This window comes from Alligator mississippiensis, chromosome 4 (genome assembly GCF_030867095.1).
Source record: "Alligator mississippiensis isolate rAllMis1 chromosome 4, rAllMis1, whole genome shotgun sequence".
NCBI lineage: Eukaryota > Metazoa > Chordata > Crocodylia > Alligatoridae > Alligator > Alligator mississippiensis.
In genome coordinates, this window is record NC_081827.1 from 1,564,239 (window position 1) to 1,589,222 (window position 24,984).

The 24,984-nt window shown below is 53.5% G+C and overlaps 1 protein-coding gene across 1 annotated transcript; it reads left to right on the forward strand.

The window, feature by feature from the left end:
- Positions 1-12,359: 12,359 nt before the first annotated feature.
- Positions 12,360-24,338, forward strand: LOC132249855 (struthiocalcin-1-like). Its single transcript, XM_059725514.1, has 4 exons — positions 12,360-12,455; positions 19,376-19,516; positions 23,668-23,734; positions 24,271-24,338. The coding sequence occupies exons 1-4, from the start codon at positions 12,360-12,362 to the stop codon at positions 24,336-24,338; spliced, it is 372 nt and encodes a 123-aa protein (XP_059581497.1).
- The last annotated feature ends 646 nt before the right edge of the window (positions 24,339-24,984 follow it).

Here is a 24,984-nt window from a genome sequence, read left to right on the forward strand (position 1 = left end):
CCAGTCTGCACTGAGAGACGGAGGGGAAAATGCTCTCACAGGGGTCGTGCCATTGCTACGTAACAAGCCGTTGACGGGGCACTTAGGAGCCAGGTGTCCTCCATTGGGCTCTGCCTAAACTCTTGGGGAAGATTGTTGCAACACGGACCCCCATATTTGTAGTTCAGATTATCCCCCCACGAGGGGAGGCAGGATTCAAAAAGCAGTTCAGGAATCCAGGAGAGATGAAGGCTCCCCTTAAAACCGGAGCATCTTGCTGCCCCTGGGGTGAAAAGAGAGATGTGTGTGCTGCATGGCAAGGGTTGGGAGAGCCTGCAATGTGAACCCACCCTGTGGTTGCCTGCTGGACGTAGGGTGGCCATCGAGGGACCTCAAGAACACAGGACAGCTGCATTCAGGGCAACTCCACCACCACGAACGTCGTGTCTCCTGAGGCTGGGGGGCACGGCGAGCTCTCACAGGCGGCGGTGTCAATGTTGGGGGCATGGAGGTGGCGAGCGGGAAGATCCCGCAGGTGGCCAGGGTGGGAGGGAGGGTGCCGAGCAGCAAAAAATAGAGGCCATAAAGGCGTCTGGTTTTGAGAATTTGTGCTTTGCTGGGTTCTTCATGAAAACAGCTTCTGCTGACTGCAAGATGCTGGGCCTGCATGGGATAGCTGCAGCCTGCAAGTGTGTGATGAGAGCCCTCCCTCCGTTTGTCAGGCATAAGTTGTGGTGACTGGTTATTCATTATAACTAATTAATTAGGGATTTAATACATTGAGTATTTAACATGGCGTCTACATTATTAGCTTTGTATTCATTGATTTGAACATCCTTTAGGTGTAAATAGTTATCAACTGTTATTCTTGTATAGACTCATCCTTGTGCATTGTAAATAGAGAATTTCAAATGTTTGATATTTTTCACTGTTCATTTGCACATAACAATTTTCCTCTGTATACAATTCAATTCTGTAAATAGTTATTTATAGTTTCCATTGTAAAGGGACCCTCTCCTCTCAGGGAGCCTCTGGCCACTCCTAGGTGAGCTGGTCAGGGGGACTGCTACTTGACACCCCAGGTCCCGAACAATTGGACATGGCCATGGTTAGCAGTGCACGCTGAGGGTTACACCTGTAAACCGGGAAAGAAAATCCAACAAAATTGCTAGGGTAGGGCAGGTTGGGCAGCTGTGCCCTCACAGGGAACCTCTGTCTCCTGTCTCTTGCCCCTTGGAGAAGACTATGAAATAACTCCATACCAGCCCCCTCTTTTTGGGTTGTGTTTTCTTCTTCTCTCTCTCTCTCTCTGTCCAGGTGTCTATCAAAACGGTTGCTATGGGATCCCCCGGGGAAGGGGACATTTCCTCTTCCTGTATCCTGATCTATTGTTAAACTTCCTGCCTTTGACCTGGGAGGGGGTTCCTAAGGCAGTGGTCCCTCCTCAAGGTGGGGGCTGACTGGTCAGCATCAGAGATGCTCAGAAAATACCTGAGGTTGGTTGGGTCCAGGTGGTGAGGTCAGTCAGGTTATAAAGAGGGTCCCTCTATAGTGGGGCAGAGAGAGAGCTTCTGGTCACTGCATCAAGCCAAGGCCTCCAGAGCAAACTCAATGAGTCTCTGGATGAACTTGTTGTGGTGGGCCAGTAGGGGGAGCTCCTGCATTGAGCCTCCAACCTCACCATGCCCGTCTACCTTCCAGACTCCATGTGTGTCTCCAGGGGTGCCTAAGCCCTGACAGACCTCCTTTCGAGCCCCACCGCAGAGTCCAGGGGTAACATGTGCTGCCACCACCCCAAGAAGGGACTGTCTGGGGCCTGCGTCCTCGGGGAAATACAGGCACTTCCCCAAGTTGGGGGCCAGAAAGGATAGTCTCCCTTAGTAAGCAGACCCAAGGGGCCTCCTAGGCATAATTAAACCCACCCCTCAATAAGTCTCCTACACCAGTCACAAAGGAGAACTTTATTGGTTACAGAGGGTAGATTCATAGATTCATAGATGTTAGGGTCGGAAGGGGCCTCAATAGATCATCAAGTCAGACCCCCTGCATAAGCAGGAAAGAGTGCTGGGTCTAAATGACCCCAGCTAGATACTCGTCTAACCTCCTCTTGAAGACCCCCAGGGTAGGGGAGAGCACCACCTCCCTTGGGAGCCCGGTCCAGACCTTGGCCACTCGAACTGTGAAGAAGTTCTTCCTAATGTCCAGTCTAAATCTGCTCTCTGCTAGCTTGTGGCCATTGTTTCTTGTAACCCCCGGGGGCGCCTTGGTGAATAAATCCTCACCAATTCCCTTCTGTGCCCCCGTGATGAACTTATAGGCAGCCACAAGGTCGCCTCTCAACCTTCTCTTGCAGAGGCTGAAAAGGTCCAGTTTCTCTAGTCTCTCCTTGTAGGGCTTGGTCTGCAGGCCCTTGACCATACGAGTTGCCCTTCGCTGTACCCTCTCCAGGTTATCCTCATCCTTCTTGAAGTGTGGCGCCCAGAATTGCACGCAGTACTCCAACTGCGGTCTGACCAACGCCCGATAGAGGGGAAGTATCACCTCCTTGGACCTATTCGTCATGCATCTGCTGATGCACGATAAAGTGCCATTGGCTTTTCTGATGATGGCTTCGTCACACTGCCGGCTCATGTTCAACTTGGAGTCCACTAGGACTCCGAGATCCCTTTCCGCTTCCATGACACCCAGCAGGTCATTCCCTAGGCTGTAGGTGTGCTGGACATTTTTCCTCCCTAGGTGCAGCACTTTGCATTTCTCCTTGTTGAACTGCATCCTGTTGTTTTCTGCCCACTTGTCCAACCTATCCAGGTCTGCCTGCAGCTGTTCCCTGCCCTCTGGCGTGTCCACTTCTCCCCATAGCTTTGTGTCATCTGCAAACTTGGACAGAGTACATTTCACTCCCTCGTCCAAGTCGCTGATGAAGACATTAAAGAGTATCGGTCCAAGGACCGAACCCTGCGGGACCCCACTGCCCACACCCTTCCAGGTCGAGACCGACCCATCCACCACGACTCTTTGGGTGCGACCCTCCAGCCAATTCGCCACCCACCGGACTGTGTAGTCATCCACATCACAGCCTCTTAACTTGTTCACCAGTATGGGGTGGGATACCGTATCGAAGGCCTTCCTGAAGTCCAGGTATACGACATCCACCCCTCCTCCTGTGTCCAGGCTTTTCGTAACCTGGTCATAGAAAGAGACTAGATTGGTCAGGCACGATCTGCCTGCCACAAACCCATGCTGGTTTCCCCTCAGCATAATTTGTCCTGCCGGGCTCTCACAAATGTGAGCCTTGATAATTTTTTCAAATACTTTACCAAGGATGGAGGTGAGACTGACCGGCCTATAGTTGCCCGGGTCCTCCTTCCTCCCCTTCTTGAAAATGGGGACCACGTTAGCCCTTTTCCAGTCCTCCGGGACTTGGCCCGTGCGCCACGAGCATTCGAATATTCCCGCCAGTGGCTCTGCAATGACGTCGGCCAGTGCCTTCAGCACCCTCAGATGGAGCCCATCCGGGCCTGCCGACTTAAAGGCATCCAGTTCTTCCAAGTGACTCTGCACCATCTCAGGGTCTACGCATGGCAGGCTGGCGCCTTGCTGCTGCCTCTCTACAACCCCAGTGAGAGACTTGTCGTGCCCCTCGCTTAGGAACACTGAGGCAAAGAACTCGTTGAGGAGTTCAGCTTTGTCCCCTCTATCTGTCACCAATTGCTTCTGCCCATTTAGCAGGGGTCCTATTCCTCCCTGGGCCTTCCTTTTACTCCCAATATATCTAAAAAACAATTTCTTGTTGTCCTTTACTTGGGTTGCCATCCTCAGCTCCATGGTAGCTTTGGCCCGCCTAACTGCCTCCCTACAAGCACGAGCAGAGGAGGTATATTCATCTTTAGTGATCTCACCCTGTTTCCACTTTTTATGTGCTCCCCTTTTGGCCCTTAGGCTGCCCTGGATTTCTCTGGTCAGCCATGGAAGCCTTCTGGCCCCTTTCCCTCTTTTGCCTCACTCGGGGATCGTCTTGCTTTGTGCCCGAAGGATCGTTTCCTTTAGGCACAGCCACCCTTCTTGGGCTCCCATCCCTTCAAAACTCCTACTCTGCAGTGCTTCCTTGACTAATCGCCTGAGTGCAATGAGATCAGCTTTCCTAAAGTCTAGCACTTTCACCCTACTAGTTACCTTACCCACTCGCCGTCTTATCTTGAATTCTATCATAAGGTGATCACTGTCTCCCAGATAGCTACCGATTTGGAGGTCCCCTATCATGTCATCTCCCGTTGCCAATACCAGATCCAGTATGGCATTCCCCCTAGTGGGACCATACACCTCCTGTGTCAGGTGGAGGTCCTGTACACAAGTTAGAAACCTGCGTGAGCGATGGGACCTTGGTGTCTGCGTCTCCCAGCAGATGTCCGGGTAGTTTAGGTCCCCCATGACTACTGCCTCTTTAGCTTTTATGGTCTCCGAGAGTTGCCTCAGGAGCCCCGCATCTATTTCTTCCCCTTGGTGTGGGGGTCTGTAACAGACCCCTACCACCAAATCCCTTTCTCCTTGCCCCCCATGTAGCCTAACCCACAATCCTTCTACTTCCTCAGCCTTGGATTCTGTCTTGATGAGGGTTGATGTATATTGCTCACTGACATAAAGTGCAACCCCCCCCCCCTTTCTTCCCCGACCTGTCCTTTCTGTACAATCTATAGCCCTCAATATGTACCGCCCAGTCATGGGATGAATCCCACCAGGTCTCTGTTAGCCCCACTAAGTCATAGGTGTTTAGTGCAAGCAGGAGCGCTAGTTCATCCTGCTTGTTCCCCCCAAAAAATATAACAGCGCGCAGCCCACCGCAGTGCGAGGGGCACCGTGCAGGGTAACTGCTGAGGCAGAGTTAACTGATGCAGCACATGCGGCCGCTCTCGCCCAGAGAGTCTCGACCCCACTCGGGGGCTGCTTCCAGGGGTAGAATAGGGTACAGGGTAGAGCAATCTCAGAGAAATCCCATCGAGCAAACTCCTGTGGCTGGAGTAGCCTTTGATCTCACATCTGAGTTACTGCAAGCTATATATCTAGTTGGATCTCAGGTAGCTTACTCACAAGTATCATCCGGAGGCTGTTGGAGATTCCCTCTGGAGGCAGGCAGCTCCTTGATCATGAAATTTGAGAGATAGAGCAAGTTTCAGATGGTACAGCTCTTCTTTGTTCCTGAGTATCCCTCATGGCTGCTGGCCCTGTCGTCCTGGCAGTCCTTAACGTATATAGCCCTTATGACCTCATTTACCTGGTCCAATAGAGGCCAGCACCTGTTGGCTGTCAGCCAACCAATTTGAAATACATTACTAGTTGCCGGGCAGACTCTAGCCCACCAGGAAGGAAGCCCCTCACCCAGGTATGTGATATCAGTCATGTAGGCAGAGGGAGCAGGTTTCCCCCTCCCTCAGGAATGTATCCAGCTCAGGTTACCCAAAGAGATAGGGTAAGGATGTGTCCTCTGCTGGGCCCATCCTAATCACAGTTGTCACACAGCAGAGTTTTGGGGGGAGAAACAAAGGTGGCTTTCTGCCACACTTGTGAGTAACTTACCTGAGATGTAACTAGGAATTAAGAATCTAGTGCTTTAGTCACGTGTCAAAAGGCAACACGCCGCTTCCGTTTGCTCAGGGTTTGTCTGTTGATACTTGCCTGAGCTGTGCTTCTCCCCATGCCTACCCTCTCCCGTAAATTAAACTATCCACTATAGCAAGCCTTGTTGTACCTGCTTGAGAGAGATTAGGTAAACCTTCTAGCTCCCTTTTGCTCGGCTGTCTAAGGAAGACTAGTGTTAATGCTCCAGGATAATTCCATGGTGAGTTAAGCACCCACAAGTTCTACAAGGCCTGTGTACCTTGGAGGGGCACAGAGCCCTGACAAAGACCGGACCCTAGGTGATAGCCGCAGATACCCCAAGCTTGTGGATGTGCTCCAGGAAGGGGGTCGACTGGATGTAGGTGCCCAAGGGGAACTGGCCCGCCACACATGGTAGTAGCCGTGGGATCTCACAGCCTCTTGTCTGGAAGGTGTAATTTTGGGGAAGGAGGTAGAGTCACTGAAACCCCTTGAGCAAACTAGTCTTTAATTTGGCATTGGGTCAGCTGCACAGGGTAGCTAGCTAAGATGGCTGACCAGTATGACCACCTGACCTTGGATGGCCTGGTGAAGGCAATGAAAAGGAGAGACCTCCAAATTAAAAAGGGGCAAATGAAACAGGTCCTGATTAAAGCCCTGTGGGATGATGATCAAGTCCAAGGGACCTCCCTCCCCGCTTCCGAGTGGGGATGAAGCTTCTTCCAACAGGCTTCCTGATGAGAACTCCAAGGAGCAGTCTCCCCTCCCGACCCAAGAGCTGAACTCCAGAAATACAGGATGGAGCTAGCTGAAAAAGAGGCACAGCACCAACATGAGGCCAAACAACACAAGCACGATGAGTGCAAGCTTGAGCTCGAGTGGCGCAGGATGGAGCCTCACAAGCTGGAGCTAGAATAACCTTACAGCAAACAGTGTGGCTAGTTAGCCTTTGATCACGCATCTCCTTTACTGCAAGCTATATATCTAGATTGGTTCCCAGTAGTTTACTCACAAGCATCATCCAGAGCCTGGCTGAGCTTTCCTCTGGAGGCAGCAGTTCCTGGTGTGTCAGTCAGTTATATGAAAGAGAGAGAGCGAGCTGCAGCTGCTGAGCGGTTGTGTGTGTCTTCATCATGGCTGCCCCCTCCCCTGGGCAGTCTTAGCTTATCTGGACCTTTGGGGCCCAATGAAGGCCAGGTGTTGTTGGGTATTAACCAATCAATTTAAAAAGTATCACTGGTCAACTCGGAGATGGACATCTCCTGAGCCACTACCCCTCTGCCATGAGGTCACTGCTTAGAACAACAGAGAAGTTAAACCCACACTCTGGTTACCTGCAGTTTCTCCCATCTGCAGTAACCATGGCAACCAAATTGACAGACAGGTGATAAAACAATAGCAAGGAAAAGCCTAATAGCAGCATCTGGGAAGAGACTGAGATGACATTTTGCCAGTCTCCACTTGCAAACTCGCCACCCTGAAACAACTCGTCATCAGAAGTCCCTCGAAGTCGAGGATGACGTCCATCAAGCTTGATGGGTCCTCAGCTGGCTGAGGAGCCCAATTCTGGATACACACATTCTTTGGCAATGCGGGCATGTTGTTGTGAGGGGGAGTGGGATTCGCAGCCCTGGGGTTGGTCTCCTTCTCCTTCCTCTGCCGCCGCTGTTTCACCTCAGCATTGAGTCGTTGGGCCTTGAAGTGGTGCGTGGCATGGTGGACCAGGTGCAGTCAAACCAAATGGTCAGTAACTTGCTCCTCCCAGCCATTGGTGTTGATGCGTCTGTGCTTGAGGGTGACCTTGAGTGTGTCTTTCAAAGATTCATAGACATTCAGGCTGGAAGGGACCTTGGAAGATCTTGGAGTCCAGCCCCCTGCCCCAGGGGCAGGAATTCAGCAGGGGTCATAGGATCCCAGCAAGATAAACATCCAAATGTCTCTAGAAGGCATTTAAAGTAGGTGCTTGAACCACCTCCAGCAGCAGTCTATTCCAGACCTTGGGGGCTCAGACACCAAAGAAGTATTTCCTTATGTCCAGGCGGAAACACTTGCAGCGGAGTTTGTGGGTTTTACTAGCCGCAGCATCACATTGCAGGCTCATGTTCATCTTGTGGTTAATCCTGACCCTCAAGTCCCTTTTGTCTGTAGTGCTAACCAGCGGAGCACTGCCGAGCCTATATGCATGCTGCAGGTTTTTCTTCCCTAGGTCGAGAACCTTGCATTTTTCAGTGTTAAACACCATCAGGTTCTCATCCGCCCATTTGCTGAGTCTGTCGAGGTCTGCCTGGATCGCTCTCCTGTCCTCAGGTGTGGACACTTTACCCCAGAGTTTGGTGTCATCGGTGAGCTTGGCCTGTCCACTTCTGACATCAGTGTCCACATCATTATTGAAGATGTTGAATAGTATAGGCCCTAGAACAGAGACTTGAGGGACCCCACTGGTCACAGCGCACCAAGACGATTGGCTCCCATCGACCACCACCCTCTGGGTCCAACCACGGAACCAAATCCCCAGCCAGTGGATCATGGTGAGGTTGAGGCCACGGTTAGTCAGTTTTGCTAAGAGGTGATCATGGGATACCAGATCAAAGGCTTTTTTAAAGTCAAGATATATGACATCAATCTCTTCCCCCTTGTCCAGGTGATAGGTCACCTGGTTGTAAAAGCAAATGAGATTAGTCAAGCAAGACCTACCCACAACAAACCCATGCTGGCTGTCCCTCAGAATGTTGCTGTCAGCTAGTCTGTTATGGATGGCCTCTTTGATAATCTTGTCTAAGACCTTCCCTGGGATAGAGATCAGGCTGATGGGCCTTTAGTTTGCCAGATCCACTTTCTTGAAGACAGGCACCACATTGGCCTTCTTCCAGTCTTTGGGCACTTCATCGAAACACCAGGAGTTCTTGAAGACCTGTGCCAGAGGCTGGGCTATGATGCTCACCAGCTCTTTGAGTACCCTCGGGTGTAAACTGTCAGGGCCAGCTGACTTGAAGGTGTACAGCCTGCCAAGGTGTTCCTTCATGAGGTCAGCATTGATGGAGGGTAAGAAATTTCCCTCACCCAGGCCTCTCTGGCCCATAATGGGCAGGGGTGTCCCATGGGACTGGTGAAAAACCAAATGTGAGAGTTAAGCTACGCCTGCAAAATAAATCACCATCTCTTGTTTTAATCTGAACTGGTTAATTTCCTTTATTTCTCGCCTGCCACGACTTTGATGGAATAAGGTACAGAAATAAACACAGTCCTGAGAGATCAGGAAGATATCATGCCTGCGGTTCAACAAAAATAACTCTTCTGCACAAATATTATCTCTCTCTTAGATAAATAACATCTTATATATATTTAGTTCCCTTTCTCTTTGAGAACTCTCAATTTCTTGGTTGCTTGCCCTGGTCTCCTCCACATGGGTTCCAAGCAAATAGCAATCCTAGGTCACCTTGTATTTACTACTGATATCAACATTGTGGGGTTCTCTTCTCTTTGTTAGTTTCCATCCACTCTCATTCCTCTCTCTTAATTTTAAGTCTCTGGGACGTTACTCGATGCCGTCAGGTATCAGTCTCTCTGACTCAAAGCCCTCCTTTGTTAACTCACTTCACCTTCCCAAGTAAGTCTCTCTCTCCAGGACCCTTCTTACATTCCCTTTTCTCTTTCCTGTAGTTTTTCCCTGTTTCTTCTGGGTTGCTTTCTTCTCTTTTTCCAGCTAAATTTGGGTTACTTCCCCTTTAAATCCTTCCAGCCATCTGCTGTCTCTCTCTCAGTCAGCTCTCTCCCCTCTCCCTGCCCACCTGCTGCCCTCTTTGTTTATGTTTTCATCCAGGTCTCTCTCTCCCCCATCCAGGTAGCTCCGCCCCTTTTCTCCTGGGACTGGGTGCTCAGGTAAGTTTTCTGCTTTCCTTCACTCCCCCGAAGTTCTGTGATGGGGCAGACTTGGTGCCCCGTCACACCGATGCAAAGTACCCTTTAGCAAGTTGGCTTTTTCCTGGGCGTCGGTTGTCAGTTGCCCCATCTGGTTTAGCAGGGTTCCAATGTTGCCCTCGCTTTTCCTCCGGCTCCCCCTGTATCTAAAAAAGGACTTTTTATTGTCCTTCATACTTGTGGCCAGTTCGAGTTCCATCGCAGCCTTGGCTTTTCTGGTTTGCTCTCTGCAGGTCTGGACCAGAGCACAGTACTCTTCCTTGGAGGTGGATCCCATCCTCCATCCTTTGTAGGCCTGTCCTTTTAACCGCAGGAGGTCCACCAGGTCCCTGGAGAGCCAGGGAGGCTGCTGTGCCCTCTTGCTGCCTTTCCTCCGAGATGGAATGGACTTAGTTTGTGCATGGAGGATCGCTCCCTTGAGGAGCAACCACTCTTCCTGGACTCCCCTCTCCTTTGGGTCATGGTCCCTTAGGGCCTCACTGACAAGCCTCCTGAGCTTGTCAAAATTGGCTTTCCTGAAGTCAAGGACTTCTGCATTGCTGACTGACTTGCCAGCTTTAGAGCAGATGGTGAAGGTGATCAGCTCATGGTCGCTGTCACCCAGCTTCCCTTCAATCATTAGGGCACTGATAAGGTTGCCTCCCCCCCGCCCCCAGCCAGTACCAGGTCGAGCAGCTCTTTACCTCTCGTCAGCCCTTAGACTTCTCGAGTCAGACAGAAGTCATCCGCACACAAGAGGAAGCTTTGTGACCGTTTGGATTTGGCCGAGCGCTCTTCCCATGAGATGTCTGGGTAGTTGAAGTCTCCCATGACAACCATGCACCAGGAGCACACGGCCTCAACCAATTCCCTGGTGAACTCCTGGACATGCTCTTGACCCTGGGCAGGAGGTCTGTAGTAGACTCCCACCATTGTGTCCCCTTGTCTCAGACACCTGCGGAGGATTCGGGATTGAGAGTATGGTCGGTGTCATGGCGGTGTCCTGCAGGAGGGCTGTGATCTACTCAAGGCCCCCTTCCCGTGCCAAGTTGGCCCAAGGGCACCCTCAAATTCTCACCCGCCATGTCTTTGATGACATCATATATTTGGGAGGCTGCCTTTTATCCCCTCTCGGTCATGTCTTGATGGACACTAAGCCCCCATGGTTTCCCAGACCCCTCGTGGGCCCGCTCTGCAATGGGTGCTTCAGGGCCACCCTAGCCTTATGGGCTATGTGTGGCTCCAGCCACCCCTGTACCATGCCCCAAGCCTCGCAGCTGTGTCTGACGTTGTCAGGTCACTCTCTCACCGTGCCCTCTCTAGCACTCGGGCTCTCCGCAGTCCCGTCTCTCTCTCTCTCTTTCTGCGCCCTCCTCTCAGGGCCTTCTCAGTAATGCCGCCCTCCTCTTAGGGCCTTCTCAGGTCAACACCCCCTCTCCGGTGCTCTTTCTACAACTTCAGCGAAGTCAGGTGTCCCTGAACAGCACTGTCCAAAGGGATACCGGGAAAGGACCCTGGAATGCAGTTCTTGGGCTCTTTGAGGTCCACGGGCCCACTGATCCAGGCAACAGCTAACTAATCCTTTTCACAGAGCTGTATCTTCCTTCTGAATGGTTTCCAGATATTTTAACCAGTTTAAAGCTTCTGAATGGTTTTGAGAATGTACAACCACTCAGATTCCTTTTACTTCAAGTGTCCTGAGACTGACCAGTTAGCAGTACAAGCCTTGCATTCCTTTGATAAGATAATTTTAACTATGCCACAAGGCCTTACTACTTCAAGGCTTTGCTAAATTTACTAGGCCTTGCTTTATACAAGGCCTCACTACATCTTAATCTTTAATTAGGCTTTTAGCAACAACATATGCTTAATATCTAAACAATTACAGAAAAACACTTAGTTTAATTTTCATAGAACCTTCAGCAAGCACCTTTATCACACAGACATAATTTCAGTTGTCACATCCCCTGTGCCGTGTTCCCCACAGATTTTAACCTAGAGGGTCTCCAGTCATCTACCCTGGGTGCAATTTCAGCTTGCAGGGATGGGTAGCTCTCCTTAACATAGAGAGATACACCCCTGCCCCTTCTGTCCACTCGATCTCTCCTGTACAGGGTATAGCCATCTATACCCGTGGTCCAATCATAGATGGAGTCCCACCAGGTCTCCATTATCCCTATGCCATCATAATCATTTATGTTAAGCAGGAGGACAAGTTCCTCCTGTTTATTCCCCAAGCTTCTGGCATTGGTATACAGGCTGGAAAGTGTCCCCTTGGGGGCCCTTGCCTTGCCTACAGCTCATTCCAGGCCTGGTGCAGGGGTGGGCTCCCTTAAGTGCCTTGGCCTGCTGGCTTTGCAGAGGTTGCTCAGCAGGCCAGCAATGGCGATAATCCCCCCATCCCCCACGGGCTTAGTTTAAATCCCAGTGGAGCAGGTCAGCCAGTCTGGCTGAGAAGAGTCTCCTCCCCAGCAGAAGGAGGTGGATGCCATCCCTTCCCAGCAGCTAGCTGCCTCTCTCATCAATTTGTACCATTTCCTTTTGACGCCCTTTGGGCGTTGGCCAGTGGAGAACTGGGAGAAGAGAATCTGGAGAAGGAGACAGTTCTTGGACATCTGGATGCAGTGGCCCATCCATCGGAGTTGATTTCTGAAGAACAAGGCTTCGATGCTGGTGGACACAGATTCATGGCGGATGCTCACCCTAGTCCAGCAGTCCTCCCAGTTGATCCCCAGGATTTGACACTAACACTGCTGGTGAAAGCTCTCAAGGGTCTTAATGTGGCATCGGTAGATGGTCCTGGCTTCACAGCAGTAGAGGAGGGTGGTCACCATGACAGCCTTGTAAACCAGGACCTTCGTCGACTTCTGAAGGTCTCTATTTTTGAAGACATGTTGTCGCAGCTTGAAGAAAGTGGAACTGGTGCAGTTGAACCGGTGCTGAACTTCTTCATCAATGGTAGCCCATTCAGAGAGGTGGCTGCCAAGGTACAGAACGTGCTCCACGTACTCCAGAGCCTGAAACAGCTACCAGTTCAAGCAATGCTCAGTGTTGCATTTAGTCCCTGTTTGCTGGAATAAACACAACAGCACATGAGCTTGTACCTCAGCCCCGCTCTGCAGTTACAATGCTGCAGTCACTGTCCCTCCCCTGTGAAGGGTGCTGGACACAGGTGGGGAACAGTTCCTTTTGGGTATTGCTGGAGGGGGAGGCATGGGCTGAGGATGCCTGGCCCTGAGGATCACACTGAGCAAACCCTTGCCATCAGTCCCCAAGCTCGGGGACATCCTTTGAGCCTCCAGCCCTTTTGATGTTCACCCTGCAGTGATAATGCAAAGGGGATTCTGCTGTGCAGCTGCAAGATGAGCTGGGGCATGAATAGGATGCCTGTGATAGACCGAGATTACTAATAGCGCTGACAGGGATGATAAGGAAGATGAGTAATCAAGAGGCCTATAACACTGGGACGGTGTCCCAGGCAGATCAGCAGTCCACAGAGAGCAGAGAATGGTCAGTAAATGTTTGTTCAGGATGTGGTCATGGCAGAAGCTTCTCAGCACCAGGATGTGAGAGCTTCTGACCTCCGGTTTGGAAGCTGCTCTGGTCTTGAGCGACGTGATGGTGGCACAGCAGAGGAGGCTCTGCCTAGAGGCATCTATAGCTCAGCTTCTGCTTCAGGCAGGATTTAGCCTCTCTCTATCATCCAGATCAGTCTGAAGGATTGTGGGTTAGGCTACATGGGGGGCAAGGAGAAAGGGATTTGGTGGTAGGGGTCTGTTACAGACCCCCACACCAAGGGGAAGAAATAGATGCGGGGCTCCTGAGGCAACTCTCGGAGACCATAAAAGCTAAAGAGGCGGTAGTCATGGGGGACCTAAACTACCCGGACATCTGCTGGGAGACGCAGACACCAAGGTCCCATCGCTCACGCAGGTTTTTAACCTGTGTACAGGACCTCCACCTGACACAGGAGGTGCATGGTCCCACTAGGGGGAATGCCATACTGGATCTGGTATTGGCAATGGGAGATGACATGATAGGGAACCTCCAGATCTGTAGCTATCTGGGAGACAGTGATCACCTTATAATAGAATTCAACATAAGACGGTGAGTGGGTAAGGTAACTAGTAGGATGAAAGTGCTAGACTTTAGGAAAGCTGATCTCATTGCACTCAGGTGATTAGTCAAGGAAGCACTGCAGAGTAGGAGTTTTGATGGGATGGGTGCCCAAGAAGGATGGCTGTGCCTTAAGGAAACGATCCTTCGGGCACAAAGCAAGACGATCCCCGAGCGAGGCAAAAGAGGGAAAGGGGCCAGGAGGCTTCCATGGCTGACCAGAGAAATCCAGGGCAGCCTAAGGGCCAAAAGGGGAGCACATAAAAAGTGGAAACAGGGTGAGATCACTAAAGATGAATATACCTCCTCTGCTCGTGCTTGTAGGGAGGCAGTTAGGCGGGCCAAAGCTACCATGGAGCTGAGGATGGCAACCCAAGTAAAGGACAACAAGAAATTGTTTTTTAGATATATAGGGAGTAAAAGGAAGGCCCAGGGAGGAATAGGACCCCTGCTAAATGGGCAGAAGCAATTGGTGACAGACGGGGGGACAAGGCTGAACTCCTCAACGAGTTCTTTGCCTCAGTGTTCCTAAGCGAGGGACACGACAAGTCTCTCACGGGGGTTGTAGAGAGGCAGCAGCAAGGCGCCAGACTTCCATGCGTAGATCCTGAGGTGGTGCAGAGTCACTTGGAAGAACTGGATGCCTTTAAGTCGGCAGGCCCGGATGAGCTCCATCTGAGGGTGCTGAAGGCACTGGCCAACGTCATTGCAGAGCCACTGGCGGGAATATTCGAATGCTCGTGGCGCACGGGCCAAGTCCCGGAGGACTGGAAAAGGGCTAACGTGGTCCCCATTTTCAAAAAGGGGAGGAAGGAGGACCCGGGCAACTATAGGCCGGTCAGTCTCACCTCCTTCCTTGGTAAAGTATTTGAAAAAATTATCAAGGCTCACATTTGTGAGAGCCCGGCAGGGCAAATTATGCTGAGGGGAAACCAGCATGGGTTTGTGGCGGGCAGATCGTGCCTGACCAATCTAGTCTCTTTCTGTGACCAGGTTATGAAACGCCTGGACACAGGAGGAGGGGTGGATGTCGTATACCTGGACTTCAGGAAGGCCTTCGATACGGTATCCCACCCCATACTGGTGAACAAGTTAAGAGGCTGTGATGTGGATGACTGCACAGTCCGGTGGGTGGCGAATTGGCTAGAGGGTCGCACCCAGAGAGTCGTGGTAGATGGGTCGGTCTCGACCTGGAAGGGTGTGGGCAGTGGGGTCCCGCAGGGTTCGGTCCTTGGACCGATACTCTTTAATGTCTTCATCAGCGACTTGGACGTGGGAGTGAAATGTACTCTGTCCAAGTTTGCAGATGACACAAAGCTATGGGGAGAAGTGGACACGCCGGAGTGCAGGGTACAGCTGCAAGCAGACCTGGACAGGTTGGACAAGTGGGCAGAAAACAACAGGATGCAGTTCAACAAGGAGAAATGCAAAGTGCTGCACCTAGGGAGGAAAAATGTCCAGCACACCTACAGCCTAGGGAATGACCTGCTGGGTGGCACAGAGGTGGAAAGGGATCTTGGAGTCCTAGTGGACTCCAAGATGAACATGAGTCGGCAGTGTGACGAAGCCATCAGAAAAGCCAATGGCACTTTATCATGCATCAGCAGATGCATGACAAATAGGTCCAAGGAGGTGATACTTCCACTCTATAGGGCGTTGGTCAGACCGCAGTTGGAGTACTGCGTGCAATTCTGGGCGCCACACTTCAAGAAGGATGCGGATAACCTGGAGAGGGTCCAGAGAAGGGCCACTCGTATGGTCAAGGGCCTGCAGACCAAGCCCTACGAGGAGAGACTAGAGAAACTGGACCTTTTCAGCCTCCGCAAGAGAAGGTTGAGAGGCGACCTTGTGGCTGCCTATAAGTTCATCACGGGGGCACAGAAGGGAATTGGTGAGGATTTATTCACCAAGGCGCCCCCGGAGGTTACAAGAAATACTGGCCACAAGCTAGTAGAGAGCAGATTTAGATTGGACATTAGGAAGAACTTGTTCACAGTTCGAGTGGCCAAGGTCTGGAACGGGCTCCCAAGGGAGGTGGTGCTCTCCCCTACCCTGGGGGTCTTCAAGAGGAGGTTAGATGAGTATCTAGCTGGGGTCATTTAGACCCAGCACTCTTTCCTGCTTATGCAGGGGGTCCGACTTGATGATCTATTGAGGTCCCTTCCGACCCTAACTTCTATGAATCTATGAATCTATGAATGGGGAGGTGATGTCAGAGTGATGACAGGAGCCAAGACAAGGATTGGAACATTTGATGTCACGGGTTAGGGAGGTGATAAGTCACCTTCCCACTGTACCCCAGGATCCGCGGCCGGCCTGAGTCAGTGCTCGACGTGTGCATGAGACGGTGACTCCTCCAAGAGCCGAGGGCCTGCGGCGCCACCTGCTCCCGGCTGTTGCTGCAGAGCTGCTGTCGGGGTTGAGTTGTGAGCAGAAACCCCAGAGCTGAAGCAGCACCCGCCAGCAGCAGCCAACGCCTGTCCAGGAAAGCGAGTGTGTCATGTGGACACAGATGTCAGAGCCCCCTGCCCCCAGACCCGTGCATGAGTCAGTTTAAATCCAGTGTGGGGGATTCACTCACAGACCCCAGTGACAGCAGAGTGGTGGTTGGTGCTGAGCAGCAGGGCTCGGGGTCCCATCCCATTCAGGACAGCAGAGTCCAAAGACAAGAGCTTCAGGAAGAGGAAGCACTGAGCTGAGCTCTCCCCAGGCTCCAAAGCAGAGGTGCCTTCGCTAAATCAGGAGTAAGGGCTGGGCAGCCCCTCAGAGCCACCTGCTCTACCGCACTGACATGAGGAGCTAGGACACCTGCACCAGGGGTGTTTAACACATGGCCCACAGGGTGATCCAGTCCACAGGGACACTCGGTGCAGCTGGTGGGGCTGCTGCCAGGCCACCAAAAGTGGGGTCCAGAATTTGGGGACCTTTGGTCTGACTGGCCAAACTGGCAAGCTTGGCTTGTTGCTGCTGCTTGTGGACTTCTCCTTCAGTCCCCTGCTTCTGCCTGTGGACCCGTGACCCTGGAGCCCTCAACGCCTCCAGAGCCCTCAGCGCTGCTGCCATTGCTGGACCCCTGCTGCCCCCCTACATGAGCCACAGCACCCATGCCCTGAGCTGGATTTGGTCTGAGAAGGGCTCTGCAGTCTGTATCTGGCCAATAGCCTCAATTGAGTCAGCCACCCCAACCTAGACCATCCCTGACACTTTCTCTGCTGAAGGGGATTCCTCACCGTCCTTGGTGGCCCGGTCCAGGGCTTAGCACTCCTAAAACTGTGTAGGATCATGGGAAAGTAGGACTGTAAAGAACCTCATAAGGTCACATCTAGTCTCTTGGTCTTTCAGCCTTTCCTCATCAGTCTTGTCTCCCAAGTCCCCCAGCCATTTGTGTCACTCTGCGTTGGACTCTTTCCAAACTGCCCATAACCCGGTGAGGACAAAGACCCACTGAAAGATATTGGGGGGGATTGCAAAGGGTCTTGCCAGGCCTGTGGATCCCATCCCATCTCCACTACTTAATGCCTCCTCCCCATGAGACAGCAGCTTCTGGCCCCTGGCCGGGCCCAGGGACCTGCTCCCATCTGAAGTGAACCCCTGGATGGAAACCAGCTGCTTCTGCCCAGCCCAGGAGAGACGGCAGTGATGCAGAGGGAGGAGAAAGGTCTGGCTGGCCTCACAGATGGTAAGGATGGGCCCTGTATCCAGCACCTTTGCCTTTGATCTCTGTCAGCAAAGGACACCAGATGGCCCTGCCCAGCCCAAATGGCAGGTGGTCGCAGACTCACTTCTCACCCCGCCTGCTCCATCCTGCACTTGCCATCTGGGATGAGCTGATTGATCAGCTCCTAACCCCATCCCGTCCCTACCCCCACACTGCCAGAGGATCTATAAATGCCGGCACGGCCCATGTCCTGCACAGACTGAACTCTGCTCCGCTCTGCCCCGGACCAGCCACCCAGACACACAGAGGTGAGTCCCTGGCCTCCCTGGTGCTCCCTTCTCTGGTGGGTGCTGGGGGCAGCTGGTGGTTGTGCCCAGCTCCACGGCACATCCCTGTCACCCCTTCGTTTGTTCTCCGCAGGGAAGAGAGAAGATGGGACCAGTAACCTACGCCAGCCTCTGCCTCCTCGGCTGCCTGATGCTGGGCCCCTCACTGGCACGTGAGTCCCTGCCACCCGCTGAGCTGTGGCTCTGGGAGAAATGGGTCTGTTTGATCTGCGCTCTGTGAGTTGCTCTCCTAGGTCCTGCTGCCAGGGTCGCTGTGCTGGGGATGGGCACAGGTATCCAGGCTGGTATCTCTGCCATGCACCGGCCCTGGTACCTCTGCCATGCTGCCCTGACCCCCAGCCTGCTGCCACCCCAGGGCCAGCTCACCCCAGGCCCAGTCTGAGGGACAAGGGGGTCAGACATACACTGCACTCCTGGAGCTGAATCTCAGTTTGCACTACTGAGGTGGGAGAGGGGGATGCAGCATCAGTCACGGCTACGATGGGGGTGTCATGAGGAGCAAGGCTGAGGCAGGGGCCAGGGCTGCTCTGTGCATCACTCTTGCATGAGGCCCCCTAACTCCAGCCCCACAGAGCTGTGCAACTCCTCTTTGTGGCCCCCAGTTCCCACCCTCCCCAGTCACCTTCTCTCCTCCTGCCCTGCCCTTTTCTCCAGGAGCCATTTCCCCTGCTCCTGCTCATCTCCATCTCCAGGCCCTACTAATGACCTGTCACCTCCCCAGGGCTCCCCTGCTCCCCCTCTGCCCCTCTTTCCCCTCCCAGCCAAAGCCTTGGGCCCAAACTCTAGCAGGATGCAGGGGAACATGGAGTTTCCACCCATAGGAAGCAAAGTTCAGGTCCCAGCAATCATTCACCCAAAGTGCCCGAGGTCGCCAAGAAACAGCCGCTAACCCTGGTGTCTTCCTGTGCCTCCGCACCCCGTCACCCTCTGTCCGGGCAGGGGCCCAAGCCACAGGCTGTCCTGCAGGCTGGACACCTCACAATGGAAACTGCTATGAATACTTCTGACGGAGGATGGCTTGGAGACATGAAAAGGTGAGCAGCTCTTCTGAAGGCCTGGGGCAGGGCTGCAAAGTGCCTGGGCTGTGGGGAGAGCACGGGGGAGCAGTCGGGGTGCACCCCAGGATGCTGCGCCAGCAGTGTGTGGGCTGCTGCTTGCTCACCCGGCAGGGTGTGGGGCTGGCTGGGGGAGGATGGCGGAGCCCCTTGTGCCTCTGCCAGGTTATCTGGGAGTGGCTACCAGATAAAAGGGGCCTGAATCACCTTTTTCTCCTCTTTGCACTCTGGTGAAGGAGCAAAGAGGCCTGGAGAGGGCCAAGGCAAAAGCCTTCTGCCCCTCCATTTAGTCTCCATGGCCCCTGAGCTGCCTTTCCCAGGGCACGGTGCATCCCAGTGTGGGACCAAATACCATCCTCTCTGCCCAACCCCATGGTGCTAAGGTTGAACTGAGAGAGAAAAAGACACTGGTCGGTGGGGTGTGGAGTCCCAGCCCAGGTCAAGGTCTGGTTTCAGTCCAGGTGAAGGAACAAAGTCCCCATGAGGTTGGGGCCATGCTCAGTGCTGCAGACACAGAGTGGGTCTCATGCGAGGGCTTTGTTGAAGTGTGGGCCATGTGCAAGGGAAAGGTGGATGGGGGTGGAGGCAGGGACAAGTGGGGGCTCTGTCCCTTCCAGCCCCGGCGGCTCCGCGGTTGTGCAGGGAAGCAGGGCGACAGGCTGATGCCTGACACCTTGTGCTGCTCAGTGCAGAGGGCACTTAGGACGTAACCAGCCTCGTCCTCACCACAGGATCAGTGCCAGAGCTTCGGTGCAAAGTCCCACCTCACCTCTATCCACAATCCGGAGGAGCAGAGAGTCATTGCCAACCTCATTGCCCGTGCTCACGGCTATGACGATGAAGTCTGGATTGGACTCCACATTGCTGGACGGGTGAGTGTGCACCCTGCTATCCCAGACCCCACACCTGTGCTCATCGCAGTCTGTGGGTTTCATGATTTCATAGTTTCTAGGGTTGGAAGGGAGCTAAACAGATCATCAAAACTGACCCTGTGCCCTGGGCAGGAACAAGTGCTGGGATCATAACACCCCAGCCAGATATCTATGAAACCTCCTCTTGAAGACCCTCAAGGGAGGGGAGAGCACCACCTCCCTTGGAAACCCATCGCAGAGCCTGGCAGCCCTAACTGTAAAGTAATGCCTCCTGATATCAATCCTGAACCTACTCTCAATCAATCTGTGGTCACTGTTCCTTGTTATCCCACGTGGTGCCCGGGGGAACAGAGCCTCACTTATTTTCCGCTGGTCCCCCCTGGTGAGTTTATAGATGGCCACCAGATCCCCTCTCAATCTTCTCTTGTGGAGGCTGAACAGGTTCAGGTCCTTTAACCTTTCCTCGTAGGGCCTGGCCTGCTGCCCCAACCATGTGGGTGGCCCTCCTCTGGACCCTCTCCATGCTGTCCACATCCCTCCTGAAGTGCGGCGCCCAGACCTGGATGCAGTACTCCAACTGTGGCCTGACCAATGATGCATAGAAGGCAAGGGTCACCTCCCAGGACCTGCTTGTGATGAATCTGTAGATGCACAACAAGGTGCAGTTAACCTCCAAGTTCATCACGGGGGCACAGAAGGGAATTGGTGAGTATTTATTCACCAAGACGCCCCCGGGGGTTACAAGAAACAATGGCCACAAGCTAGCAGAGAGCAGATTTAGACTGGACATTAGGAAGAACTTCTTCACAGTTCGAGTGGCCAAGGTCTGGAACGGGCTCCCAAGGGAGGTGGTGCTCTCCCCTACCCTGGGGGTCTTCAAGAGGAGGTTAGATGAGTATCTAGCTGGGGTCATCTAGACCCAGCACTCTTTCCTGCTTATGCAGGGGGTCGGACTTGATGATCTATTGAGGTCCCTTCCGACCCTAACTTCTATGAATCTATGAATCTATGAAACCTTCCTGACAACTGTGGCAGAAATGCCACCGTCGGTGCCCCTCTCCAGAGATCTGTCTCAGCCAGCCTCAGAGGCTGGTGTTGAATCCCTCAGGGCGGGGATCTCCCAACTTGTCTGCATGACAAAAGCCTGGCGCCTGGGAGGCGATGCTGGGGTCACCTGGGCGGGGGGGGGGGGGGTGGGAAAGGCCCGGCCCTGCACGGGCCCAGGTAGCCAGGGATGCTGGGGAGATTGGTCGGTTTGTGGCCAGTATTGGCAGCTTCGATTGGACCGGGCTGCTGAGGTCAGAGAGGTTATTTAAGGATCCGGTCCAGGAAGAAAGGCAGCCATTAGCCATGCGGTCATCCAGGTGAATCTGAACCTGGCTCTCTCCTCATCACCGCATGCTCCAAGAGTGCCCTGCCTCCAGAGGAAACTCCAACCACCTCTGGACGATGCGAGTGAGTAAGCTACTCGAGATCTGATTAGCTATTTAGCTTCTGTAACTCAGATGCGTGTTTAAACGGCTACCTCAGCCACCCTGGTTTGCTCTATGGGATTCCTCTGATATTCCTGTAAGATTTCTATGATATTGCTCTACCTTTTACCCTGTTTCCACCCAACCCCTGTAATCAATAAAGTTCTCCTTGTGACCGGTGTGGGAGACTTATTGAGGGGGGGGTCTAAATTATGCCGAGGAGGCCCCTTAGGTCGGTGGACTAAGGGAGGCTTCCTAATAAGCCCCTGACTTGGGGAAGTGCGCCAAGTGCTTGTATTGGGTCTAGGGCCCATTGGACGATCAGGCCTGTGTTTTCCAAGGTGTGCAGAGCCAGAAGCGAGTCCAGAGCCTTGGATGGTGGCAGCGGGAACCCCAGGCGAGTGGGTGTGCTCCAGGGAAGGGGTCGGCTGGATGGGAGGCACCCCAAGGAGGCACTCGGAGCCTGGAAGGTGGGCGGGCGCAGGGAGGTGGGCAGCTCAGCGCAGGAGTGTCCCTTACTGGCCCGCCACAACAACTTCCTCGCATTGGCAGCTCATGTCCATCCTGGAGTGAACAATGACTCCAAGATCCCTTTCAGCCACCACGTTGGTGAGATGGGTGTTCCCCAGTCTATAGAAGTGTTGTTGGTTCCTTACCCCTGGATGCAGCACCTTGCACTTGTCTGCATTGAACTCCATCCTAGTCTCATCCACCACCTCTGCAACCTGTCTAGATCTAGCTGGATTCTGTCCCTCCCCTCCAGCGTGCCCACCTCACCCCACATCTTCGTGTCATCAGCTAATTTGGACAGTGTGCTTTCCACACCCACCTCCTAGTCGCTGATGAAGATGTTGAACACTGCAGGCACAAGGACTGAGCCCTGCGGGACTCCACTGCCCACATCCCTCCAGGTCAAAAATGACCCATCCACCACCACTCTCTGGGTGTGACCCTCCAGCCAATTGGTGACCCATCTGAGTGTGTAGGTACTAATGTAGCAGTTGCCTAGTTTTTAAAATGAGTTTGGAGTGAGACACAATGTCAAAGGCCTTTTTGAAGCCCAGGTAGACAACATCCACCTCAGCGCCCACATCCAGGGACTTGGTGACCTGGTAAAATGAAACCAGGTTAATCAGGCAGGACCTGCGCTCAGTGAACCCGTGCTGATTGCCCCCAAGCATTACCTCCCATCTGCGCCCCCACAGATGTGCTCCTGGATAATTTTCACAAAGGTCTTCCCAAGGACTGAGGTGAGACTAACTAGCCTGTAATTGCTGGGGTCCCCCTTTCTCCCCTTCTTATAAATGGGGACCACATTGGCCCTTTTCCAGTCCTCTAGGACCTGACCAGAGCACCACAAGCGATCATAGAGCTGTGCCAGGGCCCTGCTATGACTCCCGCCACTTCCCTCAGTACCCTCAGATGAAGAGCATCTGGATCTGCTGATTTAGACATGTCCAGCCCCTCCATGAGTTCCCTAACTAAGTCGTCCCCGACCCTAGCCATGGCGTTGTGTGCCTTGATCCTGTCCGTAATCCTAGTGGGGGAGTTGTCCCTGTCTCTGCTCAGAAATATGGAGGCAAAGAACTCGTTAAAGAGGTCAGCTTTTTCCTTTGCCTCAATCACCAGATTGCTGAGCCTGTTCTGCAGGGGCCCACGTTACCCAGTGCCCTCTTCTTACTCCCTATGTATTTGAAAAAGGATTTTTTGTTATCCCTAATTCTGGTCACCGGCCCTAGCTCCGTCTCTGCCTTGGCCTGCCTACCCACCTCCCTGCAGTCCCGAGCAATGGGGGTGTAATCCTCCTTGGTGATAGCTCCTTGCCTCCACTGTTTGTACGCCTCCTTTTTTGCCCTCAGGCCCTCCTGGATGCTTTACTGAGCCAAGGGGGCTTCTTAGCACTCTTGTCCACTCTGGCTTGCATTGGGACTGACTCCCTCTGAGCTCGGAGGATCGTCTCCTTGAGGAACAGCCACCCGTCCTGGACACCCATCTCACTGAGGCTCTGAGTTCCCAATGTCTTTCTGACTGATCTCCTTAACTCATTGAAAACATCCCTCCTGAAGTCAAGGACTTTTGCCTTGCTGCTTGCTTTCACCACCCTGCACTGGACAGTAAATTCCAGCAGACGATGATCACTAATGCCCAGGAAGTCAAGCAACCGCAGACCCCTCACCAGGTCATCGCCTGCGGCAAGGAGCAAGTGCAGCAAGGCATTTCTTCTGGTGGGACTGTGCACCTTCTGGGTTAGATGGAGGTCATGTATGCAGGCTAGGAACCTACATTAGCGGTCAGATCTGGCTGACTGATCCTCCCAGCTGATGTCCAGGTAGATTAGGTCACCCATGACAAGCACAGCCTGGCTCAGTTCACCAGTCTGGTACAAGTGGACCCACACGCTGCCTCCTACACGTCCTTCTGATGCCTGGTGATGGGCACCCATTCAGCAGGGCCCCTCTCTGTGCCCTGTGCTGACCCCAGCTCTGGTGTGAAATCCTCCCACCTGGTCCAGCCTGCCCCTGCCCTTTAATGTCTGTTGCTCTATGCAGCTGGGCCAGTGGCTACGAGTCAGTGGCCCAGAGCACAGGTCTCATAGCTCTTGGTCGGGTCCATAGGGAGGCGTGGAGCCCTAGTCTGCACATGACACATGTCTCTGTTCTCCTCTTCCTTCATCTGCAGAGTGACAACTGGGCATGGGTCGATGGCTCCCCCACGGTCCATGAGGCCTGGCACAAGTACAGGAGATGTTACTCTTGGAAGGGGGAGAACTGAGCAGCCCTGGAAGATGACTCAGGTGAGCAGGAGACTCAGAGCCAGGTGCCCGGATGATGGAGGCAGCCAGCGCTCCTGCAATCCTTCCCCTGAGCTGGTCCCAGCGCTGTGGGGCAGCCCCTGCCCTGCTCCCCTCTGGGTCTGTGGGGGTTGGTGTTCAAGTCCCAGGGCAGGAGCGCGGTGCCCAGTTACAGCAGCTGGCACCACTAGTTCCCACAGGCAGGGTCATCCCCTTTGACTGGGAGCTGATCCTGCCAGCCCCAGGATGGGAGATGGGCCAAGCAGGCCCCGAAAAGCTGGAGGCTGAGGGGTGCCTGGGAAGCATCTGTGTTGGACCAGGGGCCATCTCCATCCAAGCTGTCCTGGTGGCTCTTCCCATCCTCTTCCTCAGCCCCAGAAGAGCAGTGGGATCTCCCAAGGGTCATGGACTGGGAGAGGGAGTGAGCGTCATGGGGGCAGGGATGGCCCAGCCTGCCCAACCCCAGGGATCCCTCCTGCTTTTCCTCCTAGGTTACATGACCTGGGACAAGGACTCCTGCTATGACAGAAACGCCTTCGTCTGCAAGCTCACGCTGTAGCGGAGCAACTTGTCCCTGCTCAGGACGGCTGGGAGAGCGCACGCTGGGCCCTTCTGCTCCTTAGAGGGGCTGTATCCGCTGTCTCCAGCTGATGTGTCCCCTCTCCCAGTGCATCCTCTTGTGAACTCCTGAATCCATCACCTTCTCCTCTGCCCCTTCTCTGTGTGGTGAGGGACTCCCTCGCTCTCTGTTTCCCCCTCATCTGTGCACTCTGCAGTGATAATAAACTTTTCCTTGAGCATTCAGAAACATGGGCATCTTTGCCTGAGTCCTGTCTCTGCCATGAAAAGCACCATATGTGCTCCTGGCCATGCTGGATCGCCCTCATCCAGCCCCTTTGGAGAGAGGGTAGTGACCACACCTGGAGTTCAGGCATCTTGGTTATCGTACAGGGCACTGGTTCCATCCATCTCTGTGTATCAGTCCTGAGACACTGTACATCTGTGCCTCTGTGCCATCATCTCCTGTTCTCTCTCACCTCAGCCCTGTGTGCCCCAAGGGTAGACCCCTCAGACCATGGGCGATGGGCCATACACATCTTATATGGCAGAAATATGCAACCCAGGTACACCCAAGGGTGTGCCCTATTCTCAGTTGGATGGGATGGGTAGGCAGGAGGGGTGCTGTGAAAGGGATGCCAGATTTT

What these genes read in the sequence shown, in the direction of transcription:
- LOC132249855 (XM_059725514.1), top strand. Translation starts at nt 12,360, where the DNA reads ATGTTGTCGCAGCTTGAAGAAAGTGGAACTGGTGCAGTTGAACCGGTG. An exon ending in GACTCCACATTGCTGGACGG is followed by an intron (nt 19,517 to 23,667) that starts GTGAGTGTGCAC and finishes CTTCATCTGCAG; the next exon opens with AGTGACAACTGGGCATGGGT. An exon ending in CTGGCACAAGTACAGGAGAT is followed by an intron (nt 23,735 to 24,270) that starts GTTACTCTTGGA and finishes TTTTCCTCCTAG; the next exon opens with GTTACATGACCTGGGACAAG.